This window comes from Borostomias antarcticus (assembly GCF_949987555.1).
Source record: "Borostomias antarcticus genome assembly, chromosome: 16".
Lineage (NCBI taxonomy): Eukaryota > Metazoa > Chordata > Actinopteri > Stomiiformes > Stomiidae > Borostomias > Borostomias antarcticus.
Window position 1 is genome coordinate 22,083,786 of NC_140249.1, and position 25,880 is coordinate 22,109,665.

Sequence of the window (25,880 nt, forward strand, 5' to 3'; positions counted from 1 at the left end):
ATCACGACAATGTTAGTGGAGATGATGATGATGTAGATGAGGATGTGGATGTGGATGATTGATGGCGTTTGATGTGAATATCAGGCAGGAGGGAGACAGCAGTCCGCAGGAGATACAGCAGCTGCCTTTGGGACCCTTATGACTACCAGCTGTCAACACAGAGAGAGAGAGAGGAGAGAGAGAGGAGAGAGAGAGAGAAGTTGAGGGATTAAAGGAGGAGAAGTGTGTTGTGGGAGGCATAAACGAAAAGAAAGCAGTAGGGAAGAGAAGAGGGAGTGATGAAGGCTTTGGACTGACAGGAGAGAGGACTTCCAGTGGTGTGATGGATATTTGAACTCTCTCTCTCTCTTTTTGGAGTGTCTGTGCATTGGAGGTCGTCGTGTACTTCTCTCTGGGCTGTGACCCTGGCTGTGTGTGCTGATGGGTGCAGGGGCCACCATGGCGCTGTGGAAGATGCTCACTCTGCTCTACTGCTCTATTCACATGTGTGCCAGTCTGAGACGCAACAAAGGTAAGACTCGCTGAACGCCTGTTATGAATGTATCGATTCATTATACTGTCTGTACTCTCAATGTGCTATGGAGCGGTGGTTCCTTGCTCATACTTTGAAACTCTGCTTATGGCGTAGGAATACGGGAATATGGGTTGAAAATTAGTTGTATTTAGATAAAAGACCAACATAAGATAATAAAATACAGTGAATCTGCTTATTTCCAACTCAGGATTTAGAGGAGTTATGGTTAATAGTCTAATGTTCTCCTTTGCGTAATGACCATTCTGCTATGGTAACAGCACAGGGTCATACCATTCCAATTGATGTCAGGGTTCAGGTGCTACAGCAGGAAACTCCTACACACTAATAATATATATTATATATATTATATAACTTATTATATTATTATATAATAATAATATAATAAGTTAACGCTTCATAATAGGGAAACCTGTAATCAATAGGTGTTGTAAACTATACAGTAGGTGATGGTCTGTTTTTGACTATGCTGAAGATCTTATCAAAGTATAAATACATACTGTATCTGCCATAAAGTACTAACACTACAAAATAACTTGCAGTACTACATACTGTACAGTAGTAGGAGCTCACAAAAATATAACCTTATATCATATTTAATTATAAATAAGCAAATCAGTTTAAATTGTTTTTAACAGTTTATAGCTGTTCTAATCATTTGTGTTCCTTGTTTGTCCAGCTGCACCTTCTCATTGAACCAAAAAGTGATTTGGAGGTTCGGAAGAAATCCAACTAGTGGAATTATGTGACCGACCCCATTTTTACTTGATATCAGAAATTCCATTCTTATCTATTACAGCTCCTCCTACAGCCAAGGGGAGAAGAAAGTTGCATACCTCAGCCCAGTAACCCCTGCTGTAAGATCCTGTACATTTCAGGACCTGATGATTATGTTCAAAGCATCTAACACCATCTGTGTTGGTTTAGAGATGGAGAGGACGAGTGAGGAGGTGACAGAGAAATCATCCTTTTCTCTCCAGCTGGTTCGATCCCTCTGAAGTACACATGTCCCCCAGATGGACAATATTGACACTGATGTAGCGGAAGAGAGCGGAGCACAGACCTCCTCTTTGGCATTCATAAAAGATAACCGGGAGCACATACTTGTACTGACACAGATCCTCAACTTACTATGTAACACATGAAAGAAAGAAGAAGGAGCGCTGCTTGGGTCCTTTAAGTCAAATTGGTCAAAACAGGTGCTCTTTGCTTAGGGTGCATTCATAGAAGCTGACAGGTGCTCTTTGGTTAGGGTGCATTCATAGAAGCTAACAGGTGCTCTTTGGTTAGGGTGCATTCATAGAAGCTAACAGGTGCTCTTTGGTTAGGGTGCATTCATAGAAGCTAACAGGTGCTCTTTGGTTAGGGTGCATTCATAGAAGCTAACAGGTTCAAGTGAGTCCTTGCACATACCCACAAATGGGGAGTGGAGTGCAGGATAAGAAACTTGAAAAATCCAAGGCAACTCTGTTGTATATTGAAAGTTAAAAAGCCTTTATTATGGCATGGCTACACAGATAGAAAACTGGACCTACGCATTTCAGCTTAGAGCCTTCATCAGGGTTTGACCTTACTATCTTAACACTGGTGCTTCTCTGGAATTCATAATCCTGGATTTATCTCATATCAGAAACATGCCATTTCATTTGAAAGTATTTAATCAATTCTCAGACTGTTTATAAAGACTGGATTGGCTTGTATGGCCTGTCCTGTGTTTCACTGGTGCACGGGTGACATCCACAACCACCTGTTCTAGTGAACCATTTGGTCCCAGTGTCTAAAGGACCTTAAACGTTGGCTCCATGAAAGCAGTCTTGACGGACGGATGTATTTCAAGTTCCATCTCAGTTGAAGTGTCAGCTACTGGGCTCACCGTGCGCAGTAACGATCTGCACCTGCTTCCAATATGAAAACAGTGGAAGCGTTCCAACCAAGAGCTGCTGCAGGAAACTGATAGTCCCCAAAGAATGACAACCATGCCATGAAGGTTTGGATAGCTGCTCTTGATCTGGCCACATAGATATTCTACTGTTTTTATTAAGGATATTGTAGGTATTATTTTACAGTGTTTTGGAGTGAGGTGGACACACAGTAATGACAGCATTTTCTACTGTTCCTATGATCACGCACACACACACGTACACACACAAACACACACACAAAGTCAATATTTCAGTATTTGCATTTGCTTGATTGATTGATACAGGATAGTGAGGAGAGTGTGCAAACGTGATTGTTGGTAAGGTTGTCCAATATCTGACTATTTCTGACTACAATTTCTTGTTCTTTGAACATCTGAATGAGTTATGCATCTAAATGTAACTTTTAAATAGTTTCCAGCATGCTGCAGAAAATTGATAGTCCCTAAATGACAACCATGCCATAAAGGTTTGCATAGCTGCTTTTGATCTGGCCATGTAGGTATTCTACTGTTTTTTATTAAGGATATTGTAGGTATTATTTTACAGTGTTTTGGAGTGAGGTGGACACAAAATACATTTTCTACTTTTCTTATGATCACACACGCACACACCCACACGCACGCACACACACACACACACACACACACACACACACACACACACACACACACACACACACACACACACACACACACACACCTTTGACCCTAATTGTAACCCAAACCCTAAACCCTCCTTTTACCCTAAATTGAACCCTAACCTTAGGCCCCACAAGGGCCCCACAAGGATTTTTTTTTCTTATTTCACTATCCTTGTGGGGACATCTGTTAGTTTATTAGTACACACACACACACACACACATACAGTACACACACACACACACGCACACACACACACACACACACACACACACACACACACACACACACACACACACACACACACAATCGGTCAGTCATTCTTGTTTATCTATCTGTCTATCTGCCTGTCTGTCTGTTCACCTGGCTAGCTGACTGCCTGTCTGCTGGCTGGCTGGCTGGCTGGCTTCCTCTCGGACTCATCTGTGCTTTTATCTGAGCCATATCACTCCAGGCTCAACTACTTTGTCTTATCAGATCCAGATTTAATATGCATTAATAAAACCAGCCAGAGAATCTTGGCTCAGTTTTCAGGAGGAGCAGACCAGGGCTGAGTTTTCCAGAGGCATCGTAGCGCTACGTTCATCGTAGCGCTATGATGAACGCCATAGCTTACGATGAACGTAGCCCTACGATGCCTCTGGGAAACTCAGCCCAGGTTCTGTAGTGTGTTTAGTATCTACAGAGACACTGAAGCACAGAGCTTTAAGAAGAAAATGTGTTGTTGTGGGGATCCATGTTTATGTACGTAAATCAACCAATCACAAGACATACAGTAGGTTAAGAGGTCTTCTCTATCTCAGGAGCTTCCTCCCATGACTAAATAATCACATTGTTCTCATTTGCACACATATCAAAACCATGGTCTGATTCTGACCTGCTCTGATGTGAGAGCAGCGTTTCTCCATGAAGAACAGACTTCCACCCCCCCCAAGCCTCCCGCCCTCTTCCACCCCCCCCAAGCCTCCCGCCCTCTTCCACTCCCACCAAGCCTCCCGCCCTCTTCCACTCCCCCCAAGCCTCCCGCCCTCTGCCCCCACCCAGAGTCTGGACCCCATGTGCTGCTTCACCGGGCTTTGATTCCTCCTCCGCCTTTGAAGCCTGGGCTCAAGTCTCCTCCGTAGATCTCAGGTGTCTCAAGCTGAAACATTCTGAGATCTGGTCTGGGCCTCACCGGGTTCCGACGCCCAACATTACCACGGCTCAAACGGACCGGCGTTATTTATTGCGCCTGTCAGAGTGGTCCAAGGAGGACAGACTGTTAGTCTTGTCGTTGGAACTCATCCAAACCGGTGATTCATTTGATCCATACGCCCGTCTCACAACACGAGCGAAAACATTTGGTGAAGACTAACTTTTTCTCTTCACTCTTTTTTTTCTCTCTCTTTCTCTCTCTCTCTCTCTCTCTCTCTCTCTCTCTCTCTCTCTCTCTCTCTCTCTTTCTCTCTCTCTCTCTCTCTCCCTCTTTCTGTCTCTCTCTTTTTCTCTCTTTCTTTCTCTCTCTCTTTCTCTCTCTCTCTCTATTTCTCTCTCTCTCTTTCTTGCTCTCTCCTCACCATCAGCCCTCTTCCCGTCAGCGGTGAGAGTGAAGAGGGGCGTGGCTTCGATGGTGAACCCCACCATCCAGCACTCCGTAGAAGATGTCAATCTACTCTTCGAGGTGAGAGATTTAGGATAACAACTAATCATACAGGACCTATGGACCAGTAACTGTATCTGGCTTTGCAGTGATGGGGTCTCTCTCTTGCCCGTGTCTGTTAGATCATGCTATCAGGCCTGCGGTTCGGAGACGAGCGCAGCCCGTTCTCAGTGGCGGACGCGGAGCTGTCCTCCCTCCGTCAGACCAGGAAGTTGGAGGTCGTATGCGAGGACATTCTCCCCAGGAAGCTGACCGAGGTCCGCCGGCTGACCTCCGACCTCTCCAACCACCTCGGCCACCTGCGGCTGAATGACTTTGAGCGCACGGTTCTGACCATGGTGTACACAGCTCAGCGCCTCTCCAACGTCACCTCCAGCCACCAGAGGGAGGTGTGGGCAGAGTCCTTCGTCAGCTTGTACCAAGCTATCAAACAGGACCTTATTGGGCCCTAGGACCCTGCGGAAACAGGGCCATGCACATCTACCACCAGCAGGCACTTTCTCTGTGTGGTTGTCTGGCAGCTGCTGGGAAACCCCTGCTTGTGTTTGTGACTGCGGGTGGCTGACAGTAGCTCCTAGTGTGAAGATGGTGATTTTTACATCTGGACATTGGTTTCAATTTTCTATAGAGTGCAGGTTGTCCCATGACATAGGGCTCTTCCAGAGCGGGTATAATCGTATCTCCTGTCTATGGAAGGAAACTTATAAACAATATAAAATTTTCACTCTACAAACAGTTCTGTATTTATTCATTACAGCTAAAGTAAACAATGCTATTCTTGATATACTTCATGTGTGACGTCTATCTCGCACTGAGACTCAAAATGACATTGTTGATCAGTTTAATGTTGTTTCTGCTTTGGTATAATATGTCTCTTCAATTTATTTACATTCAGTTTTCATTGATATGCTTGGTTATTATCAACTTGGTAATGTTGTTAGGCTTGAAGAAGTGCACAGTTGGTGAATGTACAAACTGTTGTAAAGTGGACCTCTGTGATTACAGTGTTATTCTCAAAGAAAGATTGTTCCTTAGAAAAGCATACATTTCAGTACGTTACAGTTCTAAAACAGTCATGAAATTAATTATTTACATTTTCATAATTTCAACTGACATAATTGTCAGAAATGCATTTATCATATTCCCATAAAACCCAAAAACTTTCTTTAGCACACTCCCTGATCAGTCCAAGTCTGTGAGCAAAATACAAATCATACCTACAGTATACAAGAAGAAAATAGCAAATGCAATGACAAAACTGGTGCACAGTGTAGCTGTGCCCCCTACCCATGATGCATGTTGTCAGCATGTACAGTTGTTAAATGTCTAAGTGGAGTGGGCTAGCCATACTCTCTCTGATCTAATCTCTGGTCTACCCAACATGATCGAACTACTGTACCAAATAAGAGTAATCTGTTCTATGTTATGAATATAACGACTATAGCTAATGCTAATTGTACCCACAATGCACCTAACCCCAATACTAACCTATGAGAATCCTACGGCCATGCAATAAAATGGAATGATAATCTACCGTTCATTTGGTCTATGTCTCCCTCTGCTGTCTGTATAGTGTTACTGCGCCATAGTGGATCAATGCATTCACACAGTCTAATTAAGAATAAGCACCAGTAGTAGATGGGGTCCTGGGTAGAATAGATTATACTTTTACTGAGACACCAAGCATCTTTTTTTTTTATGTGCAAAGCAAAATGTCAAAACGAATTGTGGTGGCGCCCCCAGGTGGCGGGCTTCAGTACATGTGTGCCTGACATATGTACGCGCATACGTACTAACGTACCGGGGTCGATCTAAAGCCCCCCACACTGCGGCGCTGCTGGGTCAACAAAGAAAATGATAAAGCACTGGATTCATACAATGATTTTACAGTAGTATAGAGTCTGTGTAGAGCAGACCTGCAGGTCCATGCTCTTCCTGTAGGGGGAGCTGCCTCTGTTTGTTGTTTCAGCCGGTGTCACGACCAGCTCAGAGAGCTCACAGAGCCTCTGCTATAACGGTATTTTGGGGGTCGGGCTTCTCATTAGCACTGGTCAGGTCCAGGGAGTGGGCGGGGTTGGGAGGGCAGAAAGGCACGTAGCGGAGCCAGGAGCAGGAGGAGAGGTGGGAGCTGATACCGAAGGGGAGGCTGTAGACCTCCTCGCTCTCCAGCGTGTTGCTCTGGTCCTCCTGATGGGCCTGGTTCCACGCTATGATGCCGCGCTCACGCTTGGTTCCTTAGGGACACAGGACAGAGGTGTTAGAATGACTTCATACCACATGCCAGGAATATCACAGAGATGATTGTGTTTTGAGTTTATGATTTAATGGTTAAATGACTGATTGGTTGGTTGATTACTTGTCTAGTTAATTGGCTGATTGATTAAATGATTGGTTGGCTGGTTGATTGAATACGGAGTCTTACCAGGTATGGTGTTGTCCAGGAAGAAGCCAAAGAAGCCGCCCACAAACATACTGGTTGTCAGCAGCACTTGCAACACCTGGTCCAGCTCCACTACACCTGGACCAGAGAGGAGGGGAGAGGGGATGGAAATAGGGCTGCTCGATTAATCGGATTTTAATCTAGATTACGATTTGGGCTGTCAACGATCATTAAAACTAAATAATCGCCATAAAACGATTTTGCAAAAATCAAGTGCACCCTACACTGCAGAGCTATACTGTGCTTGACCCCGCCCCCCCCCCCCCCACCCCCCAAAGCCCCAAAACAAACACTTCAAAGCGAGACGTTGTCAATCGAGGCGCACGCATGCTCCTCTCGAACAAAGCGCGACAAGAAGAAGATTATGGCAGCAGAAAGAGAGGTGGACAAGAGAGCTAAAACCACGTCAGTGGTCTGGAAACACTATGGGTTCGCGGAGACAGATTTGGACCAAGTTGACACGTAAAATTTGCTACACAGTCGTAGCTGCCCCTCAAAGTAGCCCTTCTCAGTGCATTCCGCTCACTCATGCCAGACAACAGTCCTTTGCTGGTCCATTCACTTTGCCGTCAAAATAAATCGGTGTCGGCCTAGTTAGGAGAGGCGCTCATATTTACAAGTGTCAGATAAACATGAAACGTCACTCACCTAAGCAAAAGGGTCTATTTTAACAAATGCTGGTTTTTGAAGCCTCGGCGCTACCATTAAATAACCTATTTAGACGCGTTCTGTCCGAGTGAAATTATTTTTCCGAGGTAGTCTTCTTCTGTGGTGGTGGCGGTGCTTTGAAGCTTCTTTATTTATCAGTTTTGGAGCTTTTATTCTATTTATTTTCAAGGTCAAGGTTCACTATTTGTCTCCCAAAGAACATTGTTAAAAAGAAAAGCCACTGTCAACATTTAATAAATTAATTGTTATCAGTCAATAATTTGATTTGTTGAGAAAATGTTAAAACTTTTGATTAAAAAAAAAAATTCAATGAATAATCGTGTTTAATAATCGTGATCTCAATATCAATCAAAATAATCGTGATTATGAATTTTGCCATAATCGAGCAGCCCTAGATGGAAACATTGCTGGTAGAAGCTTTTCCCACATAGGCTCTGTGCACCAGCTCCACTACTTCCTGAAAGTCACTTGGCATCTTTATTTCCTGTCCTATATGATTGGATTAAGTGATTAATCAGGTGTGCGCTGGGTCTGCCGCACACCTGATTAATCACTTAATCCAATCATATAGGACAGGAAATAAAGATGCCAAGTGACTTTCAGGAAGTAGTGGAGCTGGTGCACAGAGCCTATTCTGCAAAGGTCAGCTCATTGAAATCAGGCCCACACACCAAATAACCCCTGTACCTGTAGCTATGGCTTTGGGGTTCTTGAATATCCAGTTGGGGATGACCAGGCCAGAGAACATGGAGAAGCCAAAAATGAAGATGTTCCTGGAGGAGTTCATATCTGCATACTGGAGAGCAAACAGGACGGATTAGTTAATGTCTGCGTGATGAAAATGTACGGGACAATGTTCATCACAGCGTTGACAACTGCGGTCAACTTGATGTATGTGTAGTAGCTGGCCCTGTTAATGACCTATAGCTGTCAGACTAATTATCAGCAACTTTCTTGCTCTGCAACAGCTGGTCAGGTTTAGGGTGAAGGTGAGTGGATGGTTAATGTAGTCGAATGTTTGTTGTTATAGACAACATACACTAAGGTGAAAAAAACCTATAGATAACTCATCCAAACCGGTGATTCATTTGATCCATACGCGAACAAAAACATTTGGTGAAGACTAACTTTTTCTCTTCACCCTTTTTTTCTCTCTCTTTCTCTCTCTCTCTCTTTATCTCGTTCTCTCTCCCTCTTTCTGTCTGTCTCTTTCTCTCTCTCTCTTTTTCTCTCTCTCTCTTTCTCTTTCTCTCTCTCTCTCTCTCTCTCTCTCTCTATTACTCAACCCCAGCTTGTCACTACGACACAGATAAAGTTGTTTGTCATTATGTGACGTAAAATGTTTCACCTGTAGGTTGGACACTCCTGCTGCGGCTATGACCCCAAACATGACCATGAACATGCCTCCCACCACAGGCGTGGGGATGGTGGTGAAGATGGCCCCCACTTTACCAAACACCCCCATGAGGACCATCAGGACTCCACTGGCCACGATCACCATGCGGCTGCCAACCTGGAAACATGTACAACATCCAGGTGTTGAGTTTACAGTATGTCACATGTTCAGTACCATACCCTAACTACAGCTGTAAGCTCATTATAGATTACATAACCATATTATTCAACGGATATCCTGCTTTGAAAGAGGATTTTGACACATTAGAAATTGAATTGTCTATCTCGTTGGGGTGGCTGTAGCTCAGTTGGTAGAGCGGGTCGTTCAGTGATCGAAGGGTCGGTGGTTCGAATCCCAGCTCCAACTGTCCACATGTCGAAGTGTCCTTGAGCAAGACACCTAACCCCAAATTGCTCCCAATGAGCAGGTTAGCATCTTGCATGGCAGCTACCGCCATTGGTGTGTGAATGGGTGAATGAGAGGCCATTGTAAAGTGCTTTGAGTGCCGCTAAGGTGGAAAAGCGCTATATAAGTGCAGTCCATTTACCATCTTAGACAAACTGTATAGTGTATCTTGACCCCCCTCACCTTAGTGATGCCCAGTGCTCCCACGTTCTCGCTGTAGGAGGTGGTGCCGTTGCCTGTGCCCCAGGCTCCAGCCAGCAAACAGCCTAGCCCCTCGATGCCGATGCCCCGGTTGATGGCGTGTTTGGGGGGCGGAGGGGCGCCCGACAGCCTGGCGCAGGCGTGGTAGTCTCCCACAGACTCGATCATGGAGGATATCACGCCAGCCAAGATCCCGACCACCCCCGCCAGACTCACAGTTGGTACGCCCCACTGTCCTGATTGGAGAGTCAGTATCAGGTGATCTGATGTGCGGTACGGCGGTTCTTCAACCTGGGGTGAGTTCAGCCCCGACAGAACGCTGCAAAGCGGTCATTGTTTTGCTACGTTTTCCAGGTTGAACGACACGTTTTCTCTGCGTTACTCAATCAGCAGAGCGTTCCAACGTTTGCTACGTTTTGTCGGGGCTGAACTCCTGACACCTGATGTCGTACAGTTGTGTGAATGTTTCCTTTCTATCTGTCGTCAGGTGTCAGGTGGGCGGGTTGGCATTTTTAGGACTATTTTATGAATTCTATTGCGCCCTAACCCTAACCCATGGTTAAGGAAGACCCTAACCTTAACCTTAACCTTAATCTTAACCCCTAACCCTAACCCTAACCCTAACCCTAACCCTACACCTGACCCTCACCCTAACCTTAACCCCTAACTCTATGGGGTTCTTGCTAAAAAAGTTACGAAAAGTAATCTCGCCGCCGGGCCAAATCAAGTGAGATCAAGTGTTGGTCTCTCCCTCCTACCTGGGTAAGGGAACCTGAACATGGGCGCCTGGCCCATCACGTCTCCCTTCAGGTCGGTGCGTGCCAGGTGTCCGTACTGGGCAGGGTCAGAGGGCAGGACGTTATATATGGTCAGGATGTAGCAGATCAGCCATGACAGGGTGATGCCCAGCAGCACCTGAACACACACACACACACACACACACATACGTTGCAATACGCACACAGACACACCACACACCAGGAACGCATGTCTCGTCTCTTCTTTTCGTTTGGTTTGCCGCATAACACACTGATCAAAGCCCACCCTAAGGCATTTGAAGGAAGATCGGTCACATATCTAGAAAACAGAATCTGAGTGTATATTTGAAGTTCCTGATAGGTAAGGAGGAATGTTGGTCAAACGTTTGTCTTCACTGGACTTACAGGCAGGATCTGGAAGATGTATATCCTAGAGGTGTGTAGTTTCTTGGTCTTGCTGTATGTGGGGAACGGGATAGGGATGTGGCGCAGGTACTGGGAGAACACAATGATGAGTGTTGTTGTCCTGCGGCAGTGTGGGAGAGAGAGAAAAACACTCAGATTGCACCCCCTAGTGGTGGATTAATGTGCTACAGTCAGTGGGTACCTAGTGTGGAGACTGTGGGGTGGGTGGTACCAAACATGGTGCTGCTGGAGGGTTCTATTGTGGGTAGGCTTCTATTCTCCGCTACACCTGCTTCTACTGACGACCTCTTTCTTGGTTATCATCGAGTGTGTTGAACCAGAACCAGAACTCTGAACGCCCCTTTAGAAAGAGGTTCTAGAAGGCCTGAGGTTCTGGGTAAGACCCGTGAATCAGACTCAAATGGCCGGGGGTCACTGAGAGGTCACGTACATGGTGGAGATGCCCCAGTGGTTGCCGGCGCTGGTGCCGGCGGAGTCGAACAGGGAGAGGCCGATGAGAGAGATGGTGGGGGCGATGGTGAGCGGGCCGATGAAGCGCATGAAGAGACCGATCAGGCCGGAGAACCCCACCAGAACCTGGAACAGAGAGCCCACCATGATGGAGCCCTGCAGCTGTGGGGAACAGAGAGAGAGGGAAAAGTCATCATTATCTATCTATCTATCTATCTATCTATCTATCTACCTACCTACTGTATCTATCTATCTATCTATCTATCTATATATCTATCTATCTATCTATCTACTGTATCTATCTACTGTATCTATTTATCTATCTATCTATCTATCTATCTATCTATCTATCTATCTATCTATCTATCTACTGTACCTATCTATCTATCTATCTATCTGTCTGTCTGTCTGTCTGTCTGTCTGTCTGTCTGTCTGTCTGTCTGTCTGTCCATCCATCTATGTGTCACGCTCCTGTACAGGTGGTGTGGCGGTGATGCACCTCTCTGTTAGCTCCACCTCTCTCAGTAAGCTCCACCTCTCTCAGTTAGCTCCACCTCTCTCAGTTAGCTCCACCTTGTTCTGTTAGCTCCGCCTCTTTCAGTTAGCTCCACCTCTCTGTTAGCTCCACCTCTCTCAGTTAGCTGCACCTCTCTCAGTTAGCTCCACCTCTCTTAGTTAGCTCCGCCTCTTTCAGTTAGCTCCACCTCTCTGTTAGCTCCACCTCTCTGTTAGCTCGGCCTCTCTCAGTTAGCTCCGCCCCTCTCTGTTAGCTCCGCCCCTCTCTGTTAGCTCCGCCTCTCTCAGTTAGCTCCGCCTCTCTCAGTTAGCTCCGCCTCTCTCAGTTAGCTCCACCTCTCTCAGAAGGGGACTCACTGCACGCATGCGGCTCTGCCACACCTCCACGAAGACGGGCGAGGACGTGTTGACCAGGCTGGCGTTCTGCGTCCAGGCTGGACACGTCCACTCTGGCATGGAGAGCATGGCCATGGAGGGGGCCAGCAGGGTGAAGGTCCCCCCCTGGAGGATGGGCAGTCTGGGAGGGTGGGTTAAAGCAGTGGAGGGGGGGGGACGGAAGGAGAGAGAGGGAGTCAGATAGAACGAGAGGAAGAGGGAGGCAGAGATGAGGGGAAATAGAGTTATAACATCATAATAATAATAAATCTCGCATATTTGTCATATTGTGACGGGTAGTATCCTCCCTTCAAGAGAGCGCCCTAGTGCTCATAGGGGAGGTACCCTTTGCCTTTATTCATTCCTGTTGACACTGACCTTTCATCAACCAAGTGCTCCTTCATATCTACAGAGGGGAGAGGGTCGTCAGAAATCGTCAGAGGGCAGCCTCTGTCTGTCTGAAGCCTGATTTGGGCCCTTAAAACTGATCCAACCCAGTTCAAAAAAGTCTGGCCCACAGCACATGGTTTTGGTTTCTCTCTCTCTCTCTCTCTCTCTCTCTCTCTCTCTCTAGACCCAACTAGACTGGTTATACCGTGGTCATTGATTCTTAGGCATAGCCCCATCATAACAAATCTCCTCAAAGAGACTCGGCAAAATACAGAGAACACTAAACGCAAGTGTGCAGTTTTTTTTCTCAATTCTCTAATGCCTTTCCGTTAATCAAATGCCTTTCCATTAATTAAATGCCTTTCCATTAATCAGCAGCTCGTGTGCATTCTCACATCATATCAAAGTCATAGTGCAGGTCAGATCTGTGTTGTGTTCCACCCCCCCCCTTGAGACCAGCCAGCTCAACAAGTCTACTGTTTCCCCACAGCTGACCTCCAGGTATTTGCAGGGCGACAAGAAAGCATCAGTGGTGCTAAGCCTGGGGAATGTGTGGATTTAAAGTGAGCCAGATTCCAAAGCTAACGAGATGGAAATTCCAACCTAATCCTATTGTGGTGTTGATATCTGGGCCAGGCTGGACCGGAGCAGGGCTGGAAGGTACAGACCTACAGTAACACCTCTCATAACACTCTCTGACCAGCTCAGTGACCTTGTGGTTAGAGGGTCCGCCCTGAGACCGGGAGGTCGGGAGTTCGATTCCCGGCCGAGTCATACCAAAGACTATAAAAATGGTACCCATTGCCTCCCTGCTTGGCACTCAGCATCAAGGGTTGGAATTGGGGGGCTACAATCACCAAATGATTCCCGAGTGCGGCACCGCTGCTGCTCACCGCTCCCCCAGGGGATGGGTCAAATGCGGAGAACAAATTTCACACACTCAGGTGTGCGATAATCATCGGGACTTTAACTCTCCACCTAGTTCTGGACTAATGCCACTTTTAGCGTTTAAGCAAGAAAACAAAGACATTGATTCAGTTTGATTTGAGCAGATTAAAAGGGATGTATCTAGATTTTTCTTTTCAAGCCTTTATTTCAACCTGGAGTCCACTGAGGGAGACCCTCATTTTCGGCAGAGCCAAATAGTCTGAACTAAATAATCTAAACATCTGAAAGGAGAAATGCAGAAGGTCCTTCAAGCATGTTTTCTACTTTGATCTTGGACTGAAGTCAACTTTAATGATTCACGTGTATTGAACAGGCAGACTAATGTGGTTTAACCTTTAACTTTATAATTGACAACTATCTTGCCATAAAAGGCTGAGGTAACTGATAAGAACCGCCCAGTTTAACTTCAGCATTGATAAGAACCACCTGGCCTAACTTCACCTAAGTTCATATCTATATCAATCAATCAATCTATCGTAAACAAACTCAATTCAAGTACTCTCTCTCAACCACTGAACTGACCAAACTCATCAACAGCAGAGCTACTATACAGTCAAGCTGGAAAGTCTACACCTCTTTCACCTTCTCCACGTTTTATTACGTTACAGACTTACTCTACAATATATTTAAGTTCATTTTTTGCCTCAAACATGTACACGCAATACCCAATAATGACAAAGTGAAAGCAAGTTTAGAAAATATTTTATTTTACTGACAAAAATACAGTAGGTCATTTAGGAACGTAAAACCTTCACCCCAGTCTGAGGTCTAGACGCTCTAGAGCAGGTTTTCTTCAAGGATTTCGGTGTACTGCATTCATCTTTCCCTCCATCAGGACTAGGGGAGAGCCGGGACGAAAGTAACGAAGGACGAAAGTAACACGCGCATTTTTTCTAAAACTACGGCAACCTCGAAGACGTGGTTACGTTTGTACATGCATATACCAGTGCCTTAGCTTCATACAAAATTTCGGCACCAACCGAGTTTGTTTGGTGGAGCTATAGCAGGAAAACGTTTTTAAGCGCCATAAGTAAAAAAGTGGTCCCCTAAGTATTTTTCGATTGTAGAATTGTGTTTACTTGTTTAAGTTTGTAAACATATGTAGTTTTCTTAAGACATCTAGTGACTAAATGATAGCATAGGTTTTAAGTTTCATGCGATGAAGTCTTGGAGACTAGCCAGGGATAAGTGACGGGAGAGCGGAGAGGGGCGGAAGTAACAGTAGCCTGCGGGGCGAAAGTAACAATAGCTATTTCGCTCTGTGATATTTGACAGTGACTTACAATGCATTTATCTTGTTACATTTACAGAATATGCCGAGAATTAGGGTGAGGTAGACCAGGAGAGGGTTATTCTTCCAAGAAACCTGCAAACAGGCAGCATATGAGGTCATAGCTGGGCAGCTGTCTGTGCGCTGTATGGATTTCGAATTTATAGCATTTATTTAATCTATACAAACATTATATTGTGTATAATAATATATGTGTTATGTGTAATAGTACATGTATTGATAGTAAAGAGACTTACAATCCTGAAATACAGAGATACGAGGACCCTTCGTTGCTGTTACTTCCGCCCCACTGTTGTGTTACTTTCGTCCCGCTCCATAGGGACGAAAGTAACATTCCACTCGGTATGTTCCCAGCCTATTTATGTGAAACTCATATATCCTAGAACGGAAATTAGTCAATAATAGTGAAGGACGTGTGCAAGTTGTGTGTCATAAAACATGGAATCTCTACCTCTATTAATTTCGAAGTAAATTGGATCAAACGAAAAAGTGTTACTTTCGTCCCGGCTCTCCCCTACTAGTCGCCCTGCTCCTGAAAAACATCCCCACATCATGATGCTGCCACCGCCATGCTTCACTGTAGGGATGGTATTAGTCCGGTGATGAGCACTGCCTGGTTTCCTCCAGATGTGACGCTCGGTATTCAGGCCAAAAAGTTAAATTTTGGTTTAATCAGACCAGATAATCTTGATTCTCATGTTGATAATTCTCTAGTGTCTTTTGGCAAGCTCCAAGTGGGCTGTCATGTGCCTTTTACTATGGAGTGCCTTCCGTCTGGCCAACCAGACCATAAAGGCTTGATTGGTGGAGTGCTGCCTGGATGGTTGATCTTCTGAAATATTCTCCCATCTCCACAAGGATACGCTGGAGCTCTGTCAGACTGACCCTCAGGTTCCTGCTCACCTCTCTGGTCAAGGCCCGTCTTCCTCGATTGCTCAGTTTGGCCGGGTGGCCAGGTCTAGGAAGATTCTTGGTGGCTCCAAACTTCTTCCATTTGTGAATGATGGTGGCCACTGTGCTCTTTAGGACCTGTAAGGCTGCAGATGTTTTCCTTTACCATTCTCCAGATCTATGCCTTGACACAATCCTGTTTCTGAGGCCTGCAGATAATTCCATGGCTTGGAATTTGCTCTGACATACACTGTCAACTGTAGGACCTTATATAGGCAGGTGTTGGCAATTCCAAATTCATCATGTCCAATCAATTGAATTGACCACAGGTGGTACTCAATTAAGTTGTAGAAACATCTCAAGCAGTATCTCAGTGGAAACAAAATGCACCTCAGCTCACTTTTTAGTGTCATATCAAAGGGTGTGCACACTTGTGTACATATGATATTAACATTTAGGTTAATAAATTAGCACAAATGTCTAAAAACCTGTTTTCACTTTCATTATGGGCTATTTTGTGTAGAATTTTGAGACAACAAATGAACTCAATCTATTGTAGAAAAAGTCTGTAACGTAATAACACATGGCAAAGGTAAAAGGGGAGTGCAGACTTGTACTGTAGGCTTGACTGTGTAAAGGTTTTGACAGCGCAGGGATTTCCAGGACAGAATATCTTATTGTATTGTGTGACATTAGCCTCCTGGACACACTGACCTGGATAACAGGCTAACACAAGTCAGGACAGGAGAAGATGAGGGGGAGGGGGAACAGCTTGTAGGCTAACTGCTCCAGCTGGTTAATCAGATGGCACAGCTGGGTTAATCTTGTTAAAGTGATACCTGCTCCCTGACCTCTACAAAGGCAAAAGGGTGGTGCACTGGAGAACTGTGCTTTTGATGGAAGTTCCCCCCGATCCTCTGTATCTATGCTTTCGTCCAAAAAGGGAAAGACAGTCCGGGGGGAGGGTGTCCTGTTCACCAACACCAAGAAACTGGACTACAGAATGATTCAGTTCTGATACTTTTACGGTCTCTCTCCATTCCCTCTTATTGTCAATAATTCCTAATTACTTTACACTTGTTTATTTTTGTTACACTGTTGTTTATTTGCATTTGTGTATATATTGTATCTACTGTAACTGTTTATTTAAATGTACCTACCTACCTACTCTAGCCTACCTACCTACTGTACCTACAGTACCTACAGTACATACCTACCTACCAACCTACCTACCTACCTACTGTACCTACCTACAGTACCTACAATACCTACCTACTGTACATACCTACCTACCCACCTACCTACCTACCTACTGTACCTACCTACAGTACCTACAGTACCTACCTACCTACCTACCTAACTACCTACAGTACATACCTACCTACCCACCTACCTACCTACCTACCTGTAGCAGTGCTTTGACTGAAGATTGCATAACAACACCCCCAGTAATCCTTAACAACCCTGCCTGAATGTATTCATCAGATACTGTATCAAGATGATACTGCCATTCACATCATGTATTGAGAAATATGGGCATAGCTATGAGTGCGTGGATGTAATCTGAAGGGACTACTCTTTGCATTGACTCTGCATGCTCTATTGTCTCTCTCTCCATGCTGCATCTGCATGTCTCTCTGCCTGTACCCTCCACAACCCTACAACCCCACAACCGCGGGCGTGCGGCCTTAGAATCAATGCTACCATCTAGCTTGGAACAGATATGGGGCTTTTCCATTGACCAGCACGGTATGGTACAGGACGACAAGCATTTGTATCTTACAGTATCTCTATTTAGCTAGGTAAAGTAACTAGCTTCATGTCCCGCCACAGTCTCATAATGAACCAAAAATATTGTTTGCCATTTCGTCATCTCACATGCAGTCAGAAAATGGCCACGAGCCATGATGCTAATTTTAGCTATGTTCTACTCCATTCACTTAGGCTATGCTAAAAACGTTAGCGATCAGAACAGTATCTGTAGGATAAGGTACAGGAGAGGAAAACAAACCCGATTCAGTCAATTTATCTGCCCCTAGCAAAACTGCCAACCCTCATGCAAATTACTCTTTATTATAAAAAAAAAAAAGTATTTCAGCTGACAGTTTTTACCACAAACTTACAGCCTGCATATTATGTTCTTATCCGTTCGCCCTCTGCTCATGGCCTGGACCTTGCCCCTGTCCCTGGACTCTGAGCCTCTGCCCCCCCCCCCCTTGTCCCCAACCCAACAACCCCCACCCTCCTGCAGTGCCCTCCTCACCTGACTCCGAAGGTGACCTGCAGCAGGGTGCAGAGGCCAGAGACGAAGAAGATGGTACTGATGAGGTGGCTCTGGGTCAGCCCGTCATGCTGCAAACACAGGCCCTGGGACAGGATCAGGGGGATGGCTATGATACCACCAAACGCTGTCAGGCAATGCTACGGAGAGAGGCGTAGAGGGTGGGAGGAGATAGAGGGAGAGAGAGAAATAGAGTCAGGCAAAAAAGTTCCCCCAGGCTCTGGAACTCCCTCCCTCCACACACACGTCAGTTTGATTCAACGGACACTCGCCACGTTCGAATCCCACCTCAAAACCCACCTGTTGGAACTAGCCGTCTCATTGTAATTGCACCACTGTTGTTTCTTTCCAATCGTCTGTTCTACATCCCCCCTCCTATACGTCCGTCTCCCGATGCCCTCAGTCCTGGACTGTCTTTGTTTTTAATAGGCTCTGTGCACCAGCTTCACTACTTCCTGAAAGTCTTCTTTATTTCTTGTCCAATATGATTGGATTAAGTGATTAATCAGGTGTGCGCTGGGTCTGCCGCACACCTGATTAATCACTTAGTGTACACTGTAATCCAAAGTACACTGGAACGAGTGTGATGAGATCCAAAGGACCAATTCAACAGTGAGGAGATATAAAATGGTTGATGGTTGTATATGAACAGATGCCAGTACCATCTCTCCACCAAGGAGGAGCACCCAACCTTGTTGTAAAGGACAGTGGTGAGAGCTGTAGCTATCTCCAGTAATGAACCTGAGGGAAGAGTGGTATACAGAATCTAAGGGTTTAAAAATAGAAGAAGTAGCATGCCTGTAGATTACATCTCTGTAATCCAAGACAGATAGAAAAACTGCTTCAATAACTCTCTTTCTACTAATCCTTGAGAAGTTGTCTCTGTTCCTATACAAGAAATCAATTTTCTGCTGCAACTTACTGACAAGGTTATCTACATGTGTAATGGAAATTCTGTTCCATTCTATTATTAGATCTTAAACTCCTTTAACATATTAGACCTTAGTTGAAGTAATTTAACAGACTGTATGTTGTTTTGGCCAGTTAGAACTGACCTCTCATTCCTTGCATGGAAAATAATATTGTGCATCTACTATCTTATGTTTGTAGACCTAAGCACCCTTGATTATCTTCCCTCACATGGTCCTCGCCACCAACCCTCTCTCTGTCAATAAAACAGGAATCCAGCTAGGCTGGGGGGGGAGGCGTACAGTAACTCAGATGCCAAGTCTGCTCTGCTGCTCTCTTTGACTGTATAAAGCTTACTGTAACTACAGATCTGGGCTGCCATTTCTCACATTACAGACTGCTGTGTGCATGAAGCAACTGAGTTTTGACGGTCCCCTGTCAGACAGGGGATTTGGGTTGTTTGTATTTTTGTTTGTATGTTATTGTGCTGTTTGTATGTATTGTGTGTGGCTATTGTGTTGCTTGTGTGTGTTGTATGTAATAAACTTTGTTAAACTTAGTTGGCATTCAACTCTCTCCTGAACAATACTTTGTTACAGAAATTTCCATGACACAAGGTACTTAAATGTAAACTTCTCATCGAGCCAAATGGCAAGATATTTGTACTCAGTAACTCTCTCAATATAAAAACCATTCACTGTGGAAATATGGAGACCATCGTGAATAATGTTTGTCTCTAGAAAACAGCATGAATTTAGATTTATAAGCATTAAGTACCAATCTAAGATCCATAAATGTACCTTGCAGGGTAATGAAAGAGAGTTGCAGGCTCTCTGTGGCCTGCTGAGCAGTCAGCAATACAGTAAATAACAGTGTCATCCGCATAGAGATGACCCTGACAAATACCTATGGACGAAACAATATTATTGATTTAAATGAAAAATAAGACAGGGCCCAGAATGGATCCCTGCGGGACTCCTTTTGTGATGGACAGAAATTCTGACTACGCATTACTTGTTTTCCCACAATGAGATCTCTCAGATAAATAGCTCTAAAACCAGCTGCGAGTCTTTGTGTCAAAACCAATACAGTATAACCTATGTAAGACAAGAATCGTCAACTGTATCGAATGCTTTTGATACAGTAGATCTATAAATAGGGCAGTGCAGTGTTTTCCTTTTGGGAACGGTAGCTTTTCTGTTTGGGAACGGTAGCTTGTTACAGTATATTACATGCAGGTATAGCTGGAGGGCTTGCTGTAGGCTAATTAGCAACGGTTTTGTAGCTCATCTGCATTTTGGGGAGCGCCCCTGGTCACTTAAGCCTGCTAAAGGGAATGCACTCTGCGAGAGTAGCCAGATAGGATTAGCTTGGGTGTGCATGGTCTCACATGCAGACTACGTAGCTGCGTGGGGTTCCCCATTCGCTGAAGAGATGTAGAGTGAAGGGGCTCTAGTTTTAGTCTACTGTAGCTATAGTATAGCTTATCCATAGCCTAGCCTAGCCTAGCCTTGGTTAGCCTAGCCTATGATAGGGAGGAGTAACTGAGAACTGTTTGTAGCAGTTCTGTGAGGTAGTTATATGGCGTGCATGTGTGGCGTAACCTTGCTCGAGCTACAGTAGCGCAGTGTAATGACCGGGTGGTACACTTAGAATAAGCGGGGTAGTGGGGATCTGTTTGTGGCACTACGGACACTGCTACAGGCCTTCAGCTCGATGATTACGAGGAGTTCCTCTGTGGTCTGTGACCTGGCTGGTGTTGTGTGTGCACTTGGTTTTTTGTGGTCTGTGGACCGGTGGGCACCATGTGTTCGATCCTGAGAGCTGCTGTTCCCGTTCCAGGTGGAGATATTCCCAGTCAGGATGCTCTCGATCATGCATGAGTAGAAGCTCCATCAAATCTGGTGGGACGCTCTGAATTACCTCAGTAGTCTGAGGTGGTCCAGTCTCTGACGTGCTTTCCTCACCACAGTGTCTATGTGTGTTGACCATGTCAGGTCCTTGGTGATCTGGACGCCAAGGTTCTTGAAGCTGTCCGCTCTCTCTACAGGGGTCCCGTTGATGATTAGAGGGATGTAGTTCCTCTCCTGCTTCCTCCCAAAGTCCACCAGCATCTCCTTTGTCTTGCCGACGTTCAGATGGAGGTTGTTTTCCTGACACCACTGGGTCAGGGGCCTCACCTCCTCCAGGTAGACCCTCTCACCATTGTTGGTGATCAGGCCTATCACTGCTGTATATAGGTATAGGTACTGCATTTGTAATGCGCTCCCCATCCAGTTGTAACACGGGCCCGGAGCGCCATTCACACACCAATGGCGGCAGCTGCCATGCAAGGCGCTTGCCTGCTCATTGGGAGAGATTTGGGGTTCAGTGTCTTTGCCCAAGGACACTTCGACAGGTAGTCATGAGAAGCCGGGATTCGAATCACCAACCCTACGATCACTGAACGACTCGCTCTACCTCCTGAGCTATACCGCCGCCCCAATGGTATTGGAGAGATAAACCTGCTTGATGGAGATGACCTGCCTACCTCGCCCCCCCCCCCCCCCCCCCCGTGGTTAACTACAAGTATGGCATTAAGAAACACAATAGCGGTAACAACACTAGACAAGAACAGCATATAACACCAGCAAACACCAATAGTGACAGCAAGAATTAACAAGTGCCACTACACAACCCATGTCCATCTCACCTGACTGGAGCTTAATCTCCGAGAATGTTAAGGTCTGCCAGAGGTCCTCGTGACGTGATGATTTCCTTTAAATTTCTCTCATCCTTCACGAGAAACCGGGTTAGTTGTGCTCTGATCCGATTGATTAGGCGGACTAATCAAATCAATGGGATCCCGAGGACCAGCCTCAGTGTGGACCAGCCTGTGTGACCCAATGGGGTATCTGTAAACTCCTAGCATGGAGTGGGGTAGAAATCAGGCCAAGTCTATTGAAGTGAAGTACCTGGATGCCCAGGATGATGCAGAGGTACCAAGGAGGGATGTCGGTGACGCAGTAGGCCAGCTTGTTCCTGTCGTCTTCCCCCGAGAGCTCCGACTCGCCTCCATCCTTCACCTCTGACAGGTTGCACAAATGACTGTCGCTCTGCGTCACACACACACACACACATACACACACACACACACACACACACACACACGCACACACACACACACACACAAACACACACACACACACACACACACACACGCACACACAGACAATACAAACAGGTGAAACCCTGACAGGATGTTTGCCAATAAAGTTGATTCTGAGAAATCAAAGTAAGTTAGACATGCAGTACTTTTGTTTCTTTACAGTTAACCGCAGACTCTCTGTCGACAACTGACTAGTGTAGCAACAGTAGTCTCCTAAGAGTCTAACAGACACAAGGGGGTCACCTACAGTACACTATACCTTATTAGCTTCTTTATCACTCAATATTATGTTAAGACCTCAGGAGCTACCCTCTTGTAATGAAATATTCAGGGGATAGGCCCACCTTAATTAAAGCAGTTAGCCAGTGCACTCTACCCGCCCTGTGCAAATATACAGTATTAGGTTCTCAGTTGATGTGGGTCTATCGGAGCACCATTGAATAGCTGGGTGGTACTTATGTGTGCACCTCTATACCGATTTAGGAACTGGCTCCTCAACCAGCAGAAACTTTATGTTTTAAGATACTTTTGTACAGGAATCGAAATCCTATATAGAGTAAATACTGTTGCTTTCTAATTTATTACCATGAATTCCAGGAAATACACTTTACGATCCCTTCTTAAAACTGTAGCCTACCCAATGCTCTTTCTCAACTTACCAGTTCAAAGGTTAGTATTGCCTTACCTTTAATAAACGTTCTGCTTCAGAGAGCGGGAAGTAAAAAAAGCAAAGATCAAAATGTGTTCTTTAATAAATAAATAAATAAATAAATAAATAAAACAGTAAATTACAAAGATTAAATGCAAAAAGTGTTTTAAGAATTTACTAGAATCTACACAGAGGATTCTCCTGAACCCACCCCACCCCCAAAAAAACCTGTTAATGTACTGTACCACACAGTACAGTATATATAGCCAGTGGCACTGTCTAGAACATGGGTTCCCAAACTCCATCAATGTGGACCTCCCCTCTGAAACAGTGACACACCCGCGCCCCCCCAAATTTGAAATTTGTCCATTATGCAAGGCAGCGTTAGCTAGCCCATAATGTTACTCAGCTAAGTTAGCTCGGTGGCACCTGTTGCTAGTTAACGTTATGACGTTTTCACACAATACATCCATGCCTGCGGGGGGAGGCTCTCTCTGCACTATCCACAAGTTTAGTATACATCTCTCCCATTATTTATTTCGATCTTCTGACCTTTAAAATCATAGACATGAAAAAAAATAAAAACATGTTTTCCTTTTTTTTTTTTCTAACCATCCCTCCGTGCCTCCCCTGAATTTCTTTGGTGCCTCCCAGGGGAGGCCCGCCTCACAGTTTGGGAATGCCTGCTCTAGAACAAAGAGACAATCATAAATTGGTCTGTGCCCCCCCCCCCACCCCTTTCTTGGCCATCAGGTTCAGGCCATATCAAGCCAACACATGATCATATATATAAATATAACTTATAACTACTTCCAAACTCAGTACAGAATGCATTTTAGATCTAGCCCAAGTTGTCCTGAGTAACAACTTTTTTCGGTTGGAAAATGATTTTTATTTACAAACCAAAGGCACTGCAATGGGAGGCAAGATCAGGATCAAGGCTCACACCTCACTACACCTGCCTATACTGTACATGGGTCATTTTGAAAACAAGTTTTTCTTGAATACAGCAAACCCATTTTGGTCCAAGATTTTATTGTACAAATGATTCATTGATGACATTTTTGTCCGCCGTTTTTTACAATAAAGTGAACCGGTAGATATCAGTGAGCGGATCTTTCCTCTCTCCAAACATATATATAAGTGTGCGTTGAGCCCCCCTCCTTTACCCATATCAGATTGGCCCAAACAGGCTTCCTTACTGTTCAATCAACTCAGGAATGACAGAAGTACCAAGGCCTCACTGATGCAGCATCTGACTCTGTGTTGGTTCTGTTCACATCCTGGGCTTTTCCCCCTCGCTGTTTAGCTGAGAAGGCATCCGCCCACAGCTCAACACTCTGGCGCCCCAGTTTATCCTCATCATCAACGTCATATGATGTCACAAGTGTCGTTTGAGTTTCAGGATAACCCCTGAACAGAACGCTAATATGCCCTGACGTAAACAAACGTAAACAAATGAAGTCGCAGACGTGGACTGACAACTTCCTGTTTCATCACCCCTCGTTTCATATTCGCTGATTCTTCTGAGAGGTCAAAACACCGACGTGCGTCCCTAACTCATATCAACCCAGATAGCAAGCGGATCTGGGCCATATACAGGCCAGATCTGGCCCTTGTGGCTTAGTTCTGGCCCATATATGGCCCAGAATTATTACACATCCGCTTGCTATCTGGGAAGAGCCTGAAGACCTGAAGACACAGCAAGGCTGGTGACCTACTGTACTTCCACTCTACTGACTCCACACAACAGCTATCAACACTGAGTACACACACTACCCCTCCCAACACTTACTGTAACAGTAAGAGCCTGTGAGTACATGAGAGCGTGACAGTAGCGTTGACTAGTATGTCAACAGTCCTCACAGGTATCCATGGTAGCACGATGAATATAAAATCTAGTCTGAGGGAAATTATTCATTTACAGGTTAAGTTATGATAATGGTACCATACAGTACATTATATCAAACCTAAACCTTGGTTAAGTAAGTGGGAACTAAAATCACACACAATGATCAGTCAGGAATATCTCACGAAATGTGTCTCCTTTGCTTTGAGTTCAGAAGCTGTACTTTTCTTCTAACCACACATATAGTTACAATACAGTACCATAGATTAACCATGCATGCCATGCTTTTTAGCTGCGAACTGTTAAAGTAATCGATCAGATATGGTATTGCATAAGATGTGCACAGCGTGGCATTGTCTGGCCTTAGACAATCCTTAAGTCAATCTATGTCTATAAAATGTGTCTATGAACAATACAATATGGTAACATTCTCTCTATTGTGGGTGTGTTCAATGTATCAACGTTATTCCCATACATTGCAGCAACTACACAGCTAATAAACAGTCCGACGGATGTAAAGTCCAGTTGTAAATGACTAGTCGTAGATAACTATATAGTTTCATACTCACAGGGAAAGCATAGTTGTCCAGACCATTGCTCTCTTTCTCTGGAGTCATAGCTCAAGCCTAGGGGGAGGTAGAACGCTGGGCTGGGGGTCTTCAGGACAGAGACCGCTCAGCACACACAGAGAAAGTGTGGTTTTGTGTTTGTTTGGGTGAGTGTTTGTGTGTATGCCTCAGCGAGAGGAGAGGAGGGAGAGAAAGGGGGAGGTGGAAATGGAGGGAGGTAGCGAGAGAGAGAGAGAGAGAGAGAGAGAGAGAGAGGGAGGGAAAGAATGGCAGAGGGAGAGGTAAGACACGAGACTACTGCCGTTGCTCATTGTGAGTGAAATGATTCCTATCAGCCGCTCATGTGAACTCAATTACGCCAGGGGGACAAGCAGCTCACCAGCCCTGCTGAGCCTCACATCTCAGAGCAATGGATCTCTCTCTCCCTCTTTCTCTCTCTCTTCTTCTCTCTCTCTCTCCCTCTATCTGTCTCAAGGACAAGGGTCCATCTATCTGTCAAGCTACTTTATTGAAAGATTCTATTATACATGTAGTTACCTCCGCCCCAGCGACAGCGCAGGGCGAGAGGTAATGTTTTCTGGGACGTGG

At 45.2% G+C, this 25,880-nt stretch overlaps 2 protein-coding genes across 2 annotated transcripts; one reads left to right on the forward strand and one right to left on the reverse strand.

The window, feature by feature from the left end:
• Nucleotides 1-438: 438 nt before the first annotated feature.
• LOC311319787 (protein FAM180A) lies at nt 439-5,183 on the forward strand (the record flags this gene model as incomplete). The annotated part of the gene is made up of 3 exons (XM_084451391.1): nt 439-511; nt 4,655-4,752; nt 4,854-5,183. 3 exons carry the CDS (start codon nt 439-441, stop codon nt 5,181-5,183), a joined length of 501 nt encoding a protein of 166 aa, XP_084307517.1.
• A 1,543-nt stretch (nt 5,184-6,726) lies between these two features.
• Nucleotides 6,727-25,340, reverse strand: slc23a4 (solute carrier family 23 member 4; the record flags this gene model as incomplete). The annotated part of the gene is made up of 12 exons (XM_084451392.1): nt 6,727-6,965; nt 7,154-7,249; nt 8,528-8,636; nt 9,189-9,353; nt 9,825-10,078; nt 10,601-10,757; nt 11,006-11,126; nt 11,457-11,638; nt 12,350-12,509; nt 18,151-18,308; nt 22,032-22,172; nt 25,293-25,340. 12 exons carry the CDS (start codon nt 25,338-25,340, stop codon nt 6,727-6,729), a joined length of 1,830 nt encoding a protein of 609 aa, XP_084307518.1.
• Between the last annotated feature and the right edge of the window lie 540 nt (nt 25,341-25,880).